Below are 12,570 nucleotides of genomic sequence, written 5' to 3'. Positions count from 1 at the left end.
AAAAATAGCATCTTGGCTAACTCTGGCACATTTACTGAAATGTTTTTATTAATGTGCAATGTCCCTTATTAAATAACTCCCCCCCCCGCAAAATTTTTAACTCACAAGTCAATAAACAAGTCCCAAGACAAACCTCAGTTTAAGTCCTCAGTCAAGCCAGAAAAGTCCCAAGTCCTAAATAAGTACAAATTGTGGAATTGTTTCATCCATAAATTGCAGTAAATCCTACACACTGTTCCTTTAATTGTAAACTTGATTCAACAAATGAATTGACTCGTATAGGCATACCTAAAATAACATACTTTTTAATCTTCGGCTTTTGGGGGAAGGCATCAAGTCAAAAGGCTTGAATCCAAGTAAAGTCACAAGCCAATGGTGTTGAAGTCCAAGTCGGGTTTTGTAAAGTCCAAAGAGCCACCAGCTACGGGGAGCTGCTGAGCCAGTGATGCAATGCAAATGGATCAAACTCAATTGGGGCCAAGAAGGAGTGGAAGGGAATGGACGGATCGCCCGGTCCAGTTCGGCACCGGAGCATTGATACAATCAGCATCTCATTCAAAATGCCAGGGGAGGTTTCGGGTCCGTCTACTGCCCGTCATAAATCTGTCTCACGGGCTGTTTAATCCCAGACTCTGCGTGTCCGTACCACCCACATAAACACTTCGCTCCCGTTTAAAAATCACTCCCCAGCAGCTGATTTAATTGTTGCTGTGCGCCCCGAAAGGAAAGGCAGGCTTTAACGAGTCCCTCTACTCTGGTTTTTATTCTTCAGAACCGCTCTAGGGGAGCACCAGTTTTAATGCCACTGTAAATGTTTGTGTGTGCATATATACACGCATGTACAATATGCGGCTGAAATTTGAAATCACATCTCTGTGCATTACTAAACAAAGTGGATCCGGCTTTGCTGAAACACCATCTGGAGGTCACACGGACGCTAATAGGAACTCCTGGATGCCACAGAACGAGAAAAATCCCCCGACATATTTTCAACATGATGAGAGGCAGAAAATTACGGTACTCCCCAAAAGCCATTTTGTGCTCCACCCAGGGAGCGAGTGTCTTTGGAAAGATGACCAGTTGACAGTGAGGAGCAAAGTGAGGAGTGACATATTTATACGGATTTAAGCAAACTGATCTCATGTGTGGACGTCAAACTGCACCACGGGAAATTGTTGTGACTGCTGAAAACATCTTGAAGATGTCGTTAGTAGTTATCCTCTAGTTATCTTCAAAACATTTTTTTTGTTTTTAAAGATGCTAAATTCCATTTTCAGAGCATCAATATAGCAGAGAACCGCTATTGTCCGCGTGAAGATAACATGGAGGACTCTACAGCTTTTTTAGCAATTTTCTACTAATTCTTTTCGTCCGTTTGGAAGACACAAAACGACTTTAGCTAGAAGATCTTTTCACACAAAAAATAGATTACTTTGTAAATCACATACCCATTTAAGAAATGATACGTGTGATCATCGTTAAAATGATAATATAAATTCATCCTCCATGTAAAAAAGACAGGAAAGACACACAAAAAAGACGACTTTCAAAAGGTAAACCATGACATTATTCACAAATGACAGGTATTCATTCCATTTGTATCGCCGTGATCTGTGCCATCTAAAAACATGTAAAGCTTTTGCTCCACTGACTTCGGCAGAAAACATCTCAGATAAACCCCGACCCCTAGGCCTCCTAAATAAACCCAATTATTAGATTGATTGTCCAAAAACAACCATCTTTATCTCCATATATCAAGCGGGCCACATGATGTTTTGAAAGGCTCAGTTTAGAGGGGGGAAACTGAGCCTTTATAACAACAAGTGTTGTTATAAATGTCAATGGGATCTTGAGTGATGTTTTCTTACTTCTGCAAGATAACCCAGAAGGCTCTCTTCTCTCTTTCTCTATATTCTGTGTCATTTTTTAAATGAAGATTTGCAGTTTCCGTCTGACAGTTTACAACAATTCAGACGTTAATGGGCGTTTTAATTGCTCGACCTCGCTTGTGTCAGCTTTCCTTGACCTCGAGCTAATGACCGAATGACAGGTTGTGTAAACTCTTGATACCGCACGTGTTGGATTGGCCCTCACGCGGGCCCCTTAAGTCGCACACAAAACAACAAACACACACACACACACACACACAAAGTGCAACAGCAGTTACACCAATTCGTTGTCTCCTTTTTTTTTTTTAAGGGTCTGGAAAAGTTGCCAGTAAAAGTATCACCGAAAAGTAACTCGCAAGCAAAACAACACAAGCTGCTCGGGCACTTATTTTTTGGTATTCATGCCAGAACTGAAATATCTTATATGTTTCAGTCCATAAGGCGATGATTACGCAGAGGGAAATGCATTTTGCCTCCACAACCCTGGGGCTTTAGCTGCGGTTGTTTTTGAATTGTTTGTTGACAGCCCTGTTTCACATCCTCCGCACCTCCTGTTGTCCTGAGCACATGTGGTTGGCTCGCCTCTCTGCACGCCTGGCCTCAGCTGAGAGAGCGAGGCTTACACGGCTCAGTGGGAGCCCCTGACCCGCTCAGGAAGCTACTGTCCATCTCGGGGAAATAGTGTCACCTTTTACTGCTTCATCTTCTTAATAATGCAAAGCCTCTCTACCGGCGTGCATCTACCGACGACGACGCAGCCTGGATGAAGCTAATGCAAAAATGTTTGGGTCTCGCCTCTGTCTCCACGCAAGCTTCTCCTCTCCCTGCTGAGTTACACTCTCAGCCTGCAGGAAACGCTGCCCACTTTCCTAAAAAAGAGAAAGAAAGCTAGTTTGAGGAATAGAAAGTTAGTTGGACCCCTTTTTTTTCGCTTCCCCTCGCTCCTTTAAGGGCCCGCCAGACATCTCTTCTGGTTTCCATTTGTTGGAAGCTATTAGCGCCCGCGACCCGATAAAGGGAGTGGTCGGAGGAGCGCAAACATCCGTCTCCGACTACATCCGTCATCGTCCACATGTGTTTGACTTGAGCAATAATATCCGCTCCTGGAAAAGTTTGACTTGAGGGGCCCCGGAGCCGAAACTACCGGTGAGGCATCACCGCAAGAGGCATTTACATCCGAAAGTTACGTGTGCCAGTAAGTTCAGTAAATATTCTCCGTCTCACTAAACTAAAACGTCTTTGGACAACTTGCAAGAGATTTGTCTTTTTTTTTTACAGGGGTTAGTTCTTTGGCACGTCAGAGAAGACGCTTCACATGCTATGAATGTCACCTCCAGTCAGTTTCCACTGGCGGTTTTTCCTGCCGTCAACAGAAGAAACACACATCAGTGAAGGAGGACTGTGTTTGTGGATGATATGCAGTCTATTTGATTTGACTGTCTCCCTCTGCATCTGGCTGGACATCAGTTAGGTCTGTGTTGACAGTGCGTAAGCCACCCGAGTGGCTGCCTCTCTGGCTCTGCGCTAAACAGTCGGCTTGAGCTGCACAAAACTGAAATTAGAGATTTCACCGTTTCCATTCAAAGGAGGGAAAACAGAAAAACGTGCGGTTGTGAAAAACGATTATTGCTTTATTTCTTCTTCTTTTTCTTTAGGACACGTGGCGATGAGGAGATTCTCTGTGAGATTAAAGGTTTGATGGGAAACAGTTATTACCTAGATCAGGGATTCCCAAAGTATGGTGCGCGCACCCCTGAGCTGTCTCTAGGGGGTGCGCGAGAGGAAAAATGTAATGGTGGTCTAATGGTGTAATAATTAATATTAAACATTCTCAGGGCTCTCAAGTGTCACGCATTGAGCGTGAGACTCACGCATTTCGGTCTTAACTCCCGCACTCCCGCCACACATCGTATTTCTCACGCTGAAAAAAACTCTCGGCCATTCAATGTTTGAATGCAGGGGTGCTCAATACGTCCGCAGAGCTCCGACGCCGGTCTGCGCGCATCGGGACGGAGCAAAGAAAAAGTCACTCGCACCCCCCCCCCCCAACTCGCAAGGTGTGGGGGATTGGGGGTGCGTGAACCCGGTCGGGATGTAGAAGGGGGTGCGTGGCCTAAAAAGTTTGGGAACCGCTGACCTAGATGATTTGTCAGTTCACACACAGTGTGAGTGTCGATCGGTTAAGAATTAAGAATTTTACTATTTTAATGCAAACACTGTTTTAAATATATTGGTTTGAAATATTACCCCAAAAAAGCGCACAACAGTGTTGTAGCCAATTAAATAGGCCTTGAGTTTTTCTTTTAAGTGTCATCTGATAACAATGTTCTTTTCAAAATAACATGCATACGTATAAACTGCACTCTAAATTAATATGTTAGGGGAAACGTTCTACAGTTGCAGTTTGAAAATTGAAATGAAATGAAACTAAAAAGCCTCAAAATCAGTCGGTTCACACGGGACACGGACAGCAGTCTGCAGGGTGAAAGTCCTGTGTTCATTAGAAGTTTATTTAAGGTACTTCACAATGCAGTTTTGTTCCATGGGAACGTCATTTTTAGGAGATGGGTCTGGATCTGCATACAGCTTCATCTCCACAAAATAATATGCAGTTTCAGTCAAATCTTGGCTAGTGCACCAAATTGATCGTGACGGACTCTGAGTGCTAGGATCATTTACTGAGTAAAAGTACTTCTACACTATGAAAAACTAAGGAACTGAAAGTAAGAGTTTTGCATTCAAAACCTTACTGTATAAGTATCAGTGTGTAATTACAAAACGTACGTAAAGTATCAAAAGTAAACATCGTGTCATAGTGCTGTAACATATTCCATCTGTGTTTTACTGTTAAATATGACGTTTTAGGATTTATATAGTTGCATTAATGTGTATCTTGCATTTGCGCTCTCCATTCTCTTTGCTAGTTTAATGTTAAGCAGTGTGTCTTAGTCCATAAGATCATCATATGTGAGAACCTCGTATCTCTAAAAAGAACAAACATCCTGTTTTCAGCTTTGTGTCGATGCATTTTCCAGCTGATCCAAAAAGTGTTTATGAACCTTCAGAAGGAGGATTCAGTTTTCACTGGACAGGAAAGGGTGTGAGGACTAATTATACTAAAGTATAATGTGGCCTAAAATGGACATTTTCAAGTCAAGCACATTGAATTTGTACTTAAATGTTCTTAAATTCCACCGCCGGCTCAACCGGATTCCTTTCCTCAAGCGCAATGCTGCCCAATGACTTCTCCCACATTTGGACGCCATTTATCATTTAGTGGTTGGTGTGTCAGTTCTATAAATATTCCTCATAGAGGCCATGAGTCAAGCAGGAACCGGTGACGTTGTGTGTATCTCATCATGTCCCCGTTTCTTACACTTGTTCCCGAGCGGAGACCCTCGGGGGATTTCCGCACCTGGTACTCAAAAGCCTCACCGATGACACAGCGAAGTGTCGCGGACTCGCTGTGTTGGCTGGGAACGATAGATTGCACCTGACTCCTCGTGCACCTCCCCCGGAAACCCGAGGAAGGGTGCAAGGTCGCGGGCGGGGCAGATGTGTTGTCGGCCTCGATATCTGGAAGGTGGCGTTCAGGCGCTGCTCTTAAGTACGTGCTCTCGGCTTTTCTTCGGGGGAACTTTGCGGCCTGTGTGAAAGCGTGGCATGTCTGTTCTCTCCTGGAAAACAGGGGTTGAGAATGACATAATGACTGCATTACGGGTGACGTAGTGAAATGTAAGATCTACCGTTCTCCATTGGCACAACAACAGACGAGCTCTCCGACCGCAGTTGCCACAGTGATTTTCCTGTTTTTGTGTTTATTTGGCGTTCGAAGGGCAGCTCTTTTCTCCCAGCAATTAAAAATAACATATTTCTGATAAAGGTCAGGGTAAACATCTCTTTTTTTCCCGTCTGCTATTAAAAAGTCTCTTCGGTCGCCAAGGTTCGCTCCAGATATGACGAATAAAGTGAAGAAGGATGGACGCGCCGTATCGAGCCTGAAGCCCTGAGGGAGGAGAGGAATGATGACCGTGGCTCTCGTCCACCCTCATAAACAAAGAGACGCCGGAGATCACAGGGCTGAAGATTCCTCCAGACACTTCCAACAGTCGGGAACATTCCTGAATGTCGGAATTTCTTTGCACAGACGTCAAACAGAAATACCCCAATAAAATACACGTATACAAATAAGACTTTAACCCCATATTCATGCATTAAAAGCATATCGATAATGTTCAGGTACAGTAGTTTACAAAAATGTTTACTTATGTATATTATATTATTACAACTGTTCTTTTACTTATGGGCAGCATTGAAGACGTCTTAAATTAAGAGTATAATGCCACAGAAAAAGCCCTGCGTTTGTAAAAGTTCAAAAGTATTTGCATTCATATATATATACATATATATGTATATATATGTATTTATATATGTATATACACTACCGTTCAAAAGCTTGGGGTCATCCAATTCGTGTCTTCCATGAAAACTCACTTTTATTTATCAAATGAATTGAAAATTGAAAAGAAATATAGTCAAGACATTGACAAGGTTAGAAATAATGATTAATATTTGAAGTATTAATTTTGTTCTTCAAACTTCAAGCTCAAAGGAAGGCCAGTTGTATAGCTTATATCACCAGCATAACTGTTTTCAGCTGTGCTAACATAATTGCACAAGGGTTTTCTAATCAGATATTAGTCTTATCTTATCTATATTAAGACCGATGTATATTATATATTGGAATATTATTATTGATGCATTAATGTCTGTGTTCATCCCTTTGATGTTGCAGCTGGGAATTATTTGATAAACTGTCATGATGTATTTCTGTTGATTAACCTCATTAATTTGTCGATTACGTTTCATATTTAATCTTCATCTGCAAAGTAACGAGAGAATGTAGTCGATCAAAATATATAATATTTGCCTCCGATATGTAGAGGAGCAGCGGTATAATATAAGCAGCATAAAAAGTAAAGTACAAGGACCTCAAAAGTGGTATTTAAGTACAGTACTTATATGATTATAGTAAATGTATTTTACATCTGCTGACCACGTAATAACACACTAATTACTTATATCGGCTTACAGTTAATATATTTACTTAGGCTGCTGCTAATAAATAAAGATAGTTTATTATATCTCTCGTCTTGTCTGTATTTTAGTCCTTTAGAAATTTATTTTTGATCTATTGACACTTTATTATCTGTTATGCGCTTCACTTTTTTTAAATTCCTCTGTATGTTCGGTACATGTCGAGAAATTGTGTCATAACCCATTTATGATATGTTCATGTACTTACTGATGCTGCATGAGGGGATGAAAGTAAAGTTTAACCTGCAACTCACATAAAGAAGAAAGATAACAAACAAGCTCTTTCAAATATATCTGCCTTTACTTTATTCATGTTCTGTACAGTATTTCATCCCCAACGTCTCTATCAAACTATAAGACAAACTATGGCTATCATTTACTACAAAAAGGTTGCATAAATAATTTAAATGTGGAAATAAAAAATAAATATGCAGTTCATTCTCTATAACAGTCCTTCTTTTGAGTCTGCAGAAAAAAACAGCCCTGCCCCCCCCCCCCCCCCTCAAACACCCCCGAACAGGTTTGATATGTACAATCACAGCTCTCCGCTTACAAGACGACGACCCCTTCCAGTTGCCATTTAACAAAACACACACAAACACACAATCAGGAAAACAAGCAAACATTGTCAGTACAGTTTAGAGAAAGTTATTATTAAATCAGGGGGGGGAATATGAGTTGGAAAAAGGCCGTAGCTGGAAAGAGGCGGTGTTGTCTGCACCGTCAGATTTTGATCACTCCATGCAACGATGCAATTATTGTTTCCATCAGGTGATTTGTATTCCTATCTTTCCTGTTTGGGCTATTTACAGAATGGGAGCAGAGAGGGAGTGGAAGCGCCTCCGACAGAAAGCGGGTGGATCTCGCCTTGATCGGCCCGCAACAAAAGAGGTTTTCCGGTGTGTGTGGGGGGGGGCGTGCTGCAGAGGAGCGCTCTCTGCCCTTAAGCACCGCAACCACGACTCAACTTTCTGATGCCTCCTACGCACATGTGCACTTTATTATTTATTTATTTTGCTCTGTCTGTGATTCCAACCAACAGGAACTGGCTACATCTAGAGGAAATGGCTTCTTCCTCCCTGACTCAAATAGCACAGGAATGAGCTAATTTAGCAATTAGGGGGACTCACAGGAATGCCCAGGGCTCCCGTGGTGTCAAAATTGCTTTTCTCCTACTCTCAGCGTCTCCCGACTCGTGTCGTTGGAAAGGCGCGACTGTAACTGACAGGCCGGGTTGTGGCCCGAGGTTTGTAGTGAGCTGCCCGGGCCGGGGCCTCTCGAAAACCTGTCAACATCCCACCGTTCAGAGCCCCCGAAGATGCCGCCATGTCCTCCACACACACACACACACACACACACACACACACACGCGTACACACAGAGCCAAACGGAGATGGATTACAACCACTCTGGAGCAAAAATACACCTTTTCAGCTTTTTTTTTTTTTTTTTCTTCTAAACGTGTGCGCTGCATCCGCTGGATGTTTGCACAGATGGGCTCGAAATCCTCGCGGGAGGACATCTCATTAAACGAAATCTGTTTTGCGTGGAGGAAAGAAAAAAGAAAAGAAAAGCGGAGCTGTTTGGGGCGATCAGAAATGATCCAACATGGTGCTACATCCCCGGAGCGGTCGCAGCTGTGGCGAAAGGCTCCTGGCCCCGACTCCTTTTCTCATGCAAAGAAGCAGCAGAGTTCACAAATATGAAGAAAACAAAATAAAGACTGATGACTTTAAAAACCAGCCCAGCAATTAGCTTATGAATTCAATCTCTTTGATATTTCTTTCGCACTTCCTCCCAATTCAAATGAGATCAGTTAGTCGGTGTGTGTGTGTGTGTGTGTGTGTGTGTGTGTGTGCTTCGTCGTGCAGAAGAGGAGCGTCAGTACGAGTTGCCCGTCAGCGTCGGCGTGATGTTCTTGCTCCGGCCGTGCTTCTTGTTGCGCTGCGTCTTCGGGACCTCCTTGGCCTCCGACAGGTTGTGTTGGGGCCTGAAGCGCTTGCACTTGCAGGAGGTGACCACGCGGATCTTGTAAGTCCGCGTGTTGCCGTTGGGACAGTGCAGCTGGACCCTCCTGGTCCGGGAGTGGGCCGGGATGCAGCGGTGGTCCGAGGCGCTGCCCCTCCACCACTTGCCGCGGCCGATGGAGTTGGGCATGAGGTGCGTGGGCATGCACTGGCCCGAGCACACCAGCTCCTTCACCGGCTTGGCACTGCGGCAGGACCCGTCGGTGATGTAGCGGGTGGAGCGCAGCTCCCTGCAGCTCAGCTCCGCGGTGGCTGGGTGGCGAAAAGAGCAGAATTTCACAGTTAGGCTTACAAAAACAACAACACATGGCCGACCGGGGTCGCTGGCTTTAACGCGAGAGACACAGAAGTGCAGCCGAATAATGCACTTTTCATATATTCAACCTAATTTGTGCATTTAAAAGCAAACATGTTCAGAGATGCTATCGGAGGGTCTGAGCTCCTATTGGTGGTCGGATCATTAGCTGACGACTCCACAAAGAGATCCAGCTGGCAGCAATCAGCTGATAGCAAATCCAGACCAGAGGGCCATTAAACAGCTCAATCAAACGTAATGGAGGTTTTGGGGCTGGAAGGGAAAGCTGGCATTCGCCGTCGGCCCCTCAGGAAACAGTATGTACGTGGTGATGGAGGAGTAAATAGCTGTCTGGTTATTTTAAAGCAACCGGACGGTTCTGAACCAACTGGACTTCTGCCAGACGGACTCCAGTCGACACACTCGGCCTGTAATCCCGTGTTTAGCTTTTTAACAGCCCGATGCGTTGTTATTGTCTCCTTTTTTCTTTCTTTTTTAAAACTGTTGGTTTAGAAATGATACACTTCTGAGAGGGATCTGTTTTCCTCTGAGGCTCTCTTTGCAACAAAACAAACAAAAAAAAGGCTGAACAAAGGATTTATATGAGGTGACTTCCTTTTTTTTTCTCCCCCTGTGAACTTGATCTGGTGTTATTCTGTGGCCGCCGCTGAAGGGACCACAGTCGTATACAACAGCTACAGGATGCACTGGGCAGCGGTTCGCACCAGTTACCACCGCGTATCCCAGTTTGTCTTGTTCCGGGACTTTTACCAGTCTCTCTGTGCCTCCTCCCCCCAACATATCCTGTTCTCCTCTCCGCTGTCGGCTTCACACTAATGGTGGCGGCCTGCGCGGTTCTCCTGAGCTGTCCCCCCACCCTCTCCCCCCGTCCCCTCGGTGGTGAGAGACGAGCCCTGGGAGAGGACTGGAGGGAGGCCAGATAGTGGTCAAAGCCTCCACTGTGACTCCACAGGGACCAGGAGCAGGACGTCCCAGGACAAAAGCCGGGAGTCGGATGAAGAAAATAATCCTGGAGATTTCTGTCCCTCCGTGTGAACCTCGACACATATGCAGTTTATCCATGAAAACAACAGGGGGGTGGCGTGGGGGGGCTTTTCCACCCCGCTATTTTGGCATGTGGGCTGACGGGGAACAAAATGAGCATGATCTGGTTTAATGTGCGGATTTGTTGCGACATCCTCATCAGTCACACTAACAGATCTCGACCTGCTTTTTCCCAGTTGTCAGCTGCTCATCTAATCCAACCAATCATCTTCTCCTCCCCCACAGACCCCCCCACCCCACCCCCTCTCCCCCTCTCCCCAGTGATTGAATGAAGACAAATCTTTAAAGAAAGTGTCACCACCCATCTTGAGTCCACGAGCATGAGATTGCTCTACATGCACCGCTTGAATCAGAACAGGCAACCTTCACTGGCCACAGGTGGGAATCATTCTGAGGCAGTGTTGCATATAAAAAAGCCCCCACCACCACCGTAAAAAATAAATTAAATTAAAGACATCCCCCCCCTGAAGAACAAACTGGAGGTTTTTTTTGTGGAGACATGTTGTTGCAATCATGGTGATGTAAGTAGAGCTTGACTAATAGTATAATGAGAGAAGGAAATAAGCTGGAAGACAACGTGCAAAAGCCCCGATGTCTCTGTGACATCAGAGTGTGTGTTGGAGAAGAGACGCCACGAGAATGTCTGTCTCACCACGCTGCTCTCTGGCAGACACTTCCCACACAGAGCTGGTCTGATCGGGGAGGCGTGGAGTGAGATGAGCAGGCAGGTGGTCTTTGGGCTGGTTTTTAAAGTCAAATCCACTGATTTGGACAGTTTAGACTTCACTTATCAACTGTTTCTATCTCAAGATTCAATTATTTAAAAAATGTGAAGTAAAATATAAAGGTGGATCTAATCAAACCCTTTAGTCATTGAGAAATAAATAAGAACAATTTAATAAGAAGAACAGATACATTGTAAAATGTAACTAATATTTTTCAGTCAATAAAATAAATAGTATGTGCGATGTCTGAATGCACAATTCACACAAATACTGAAATATATTCACTTAATCTAAAAAGGGGAAATTTGTATTGATAAAAAAAGACCATAAACTTAAGTATAACGTTATTCTCTCTACAATGATAATAATATAACTGTATTCATCTATTAACATAATACAAAAGATGATGTATTATAATGCTTCAAGTACCTTGAACTGAAATTCACGCAACATGACGAATGTTGCGTGTATTTTGTACGCAAGTTTCCTCACTTTTTTTATTTTTCTGAAAAGCTCGTTGAAGTTTAACCTGGATATTTATTTCACGATTGCATCATTCAGATTGTAAACACGTGACCCAGTGAACTTAACATGATAACTCACTGTAGGAGACTGTGTTCGCTGTCCTTCCGCCGGTTTTCGCCCTGTTGCTATTGCTGTTGTTGTGGTTGTGGTTGTTGTTGTTGTTTTGGTTGTTGTTCTCCTGCAGTATCGCCTCCTGAGGAGTGCTCCCTCGGTACTCCGGTAAAATCTCGGTGGCTCCGTTCTTGAGTACCTTCCATCCCTTCACGGCGGTGCAGCATCCCTGCAGCAGCAGCAGCAGCAGCGCCGCGCTGGACACCAGGAGGCCCGCAGACACCTGCATGCTGCTCGGGAGGCGCGAGGACGCACGAGGACGCGTTTAGGAGAAGGAAGAGAGAGATGGGGAATAATAATTAAAAAAAGAGAGCGAGAGAGCGAGACAAGTTGGTCAGATGCAGCCGACGTGCACGAGGCGCTCGCGGTATTTAAGAGAGTTCTCCTAAAGGCTGACAAATAAAGGGCTCACCCGGAGTGGGAGGGGTCGGACCTGGAGAGAGATTCATTGAGAAACTATAGGAGGGGGGAAAGAGAGAGAGGGATGCGTGCGAAAGGAAGGAGAGAGAGAGAGGGGGGGGGGGTGGAGGGGAGAGATGAGACTGAGGAAGGAGGAAGAAATAACGAAGGGGAAAGTGAGAAGAGAGATAAATGAGGAAGAAGAGATGAAGTGAGAAGGGATGATGAAACAAGATGAATAGGATGGAGAGAAAAAAAGGGGAGAGGAAAAAAAGGAGATGGTAACGAGGAAAAGGAGGGTAAGTGAGAGGAGACGGAGAAATGAGGGAGGAGGAGGAAGATGTATGAGAGGAGAGATGAGGAAGAAAAGGAGATGGAAAGTGAGAGGAGAGGAAGAGGGGGAGAAGGGATAGGAATATAGAGAGGGAGAAAGATTG

The 12,570-nt window shown here is 44.4% G+C and overlaps 1 protein-coding gene across 1 annotated transcript; it reads right to left on the bottom strand.

Moving 5' to 3' along the window:
• Nucleotides 1-7,265: 7,265 nt before the first annotated feature.
• Nucleotides 7,266-12,181, bottom strand: sost (sclerostin). Its single transcript, XM_056429955.1, has 2 exons — nucleotides 11,702-12,181; nucleotides 7,266-9,265 (listed from the first exon to the last, which is right to left on the bottom strand). The coding sequence occupies exons 1-2, from the start codon at nucleotides 11,961-11,963 to the stop codon at nucleotides 8,868-8,870; spliced, it is 660 nt and encodes a 219-aa protein (XP_056285930.1). The 5' UTR covers nucleotides 11,964-12,181; the 3' UTR covers nucleotides 7,266-8,867.
• Nucleotides 12,182-12,570: the final 389 nt, after the last annotated feature.

The sequence above is a fragment of the Pseudoliparis swirei genome, chromosome 13 (assembly GCF_029220125.1).
Source record: "Pseudoliparis swirei isolate HS2019 ecotype Mariana Trench chromosome 13, NWPU_hadal_v1, whole genome shotgun sequence".
Classification (NCBI taxonomy): domain Eukaryota; kingdom Metazoa; phylum Chordata; class Actinopteri; order Perciformes; family Liparidae; genus Pseudoliparis; species Pseudoliparis swirei.
The sequence above is the reverse complement of the archived record's forward strand: the minus strand, read 5'-3'. Positions and strand labels throughout refer to the sequence as shown.

Bases quoted from the DNA above. Each gene is read 5' to 3' on its own strand.
- sost (XM_056429955.1), bottom strand. From the start codon at position 11,963: ATGCAGGTGTCTGCGGGCCTCCTGGTGTCCAGCGCGGCGCTGCTGCTG. The intron at 9,266-11,701 runs GTGAGTTATCAT...TTCGCCACCCAG, and splicing joins AGCGAACACAGTCTCCTACA to CCACCGCGGAGCTGAGCTGC.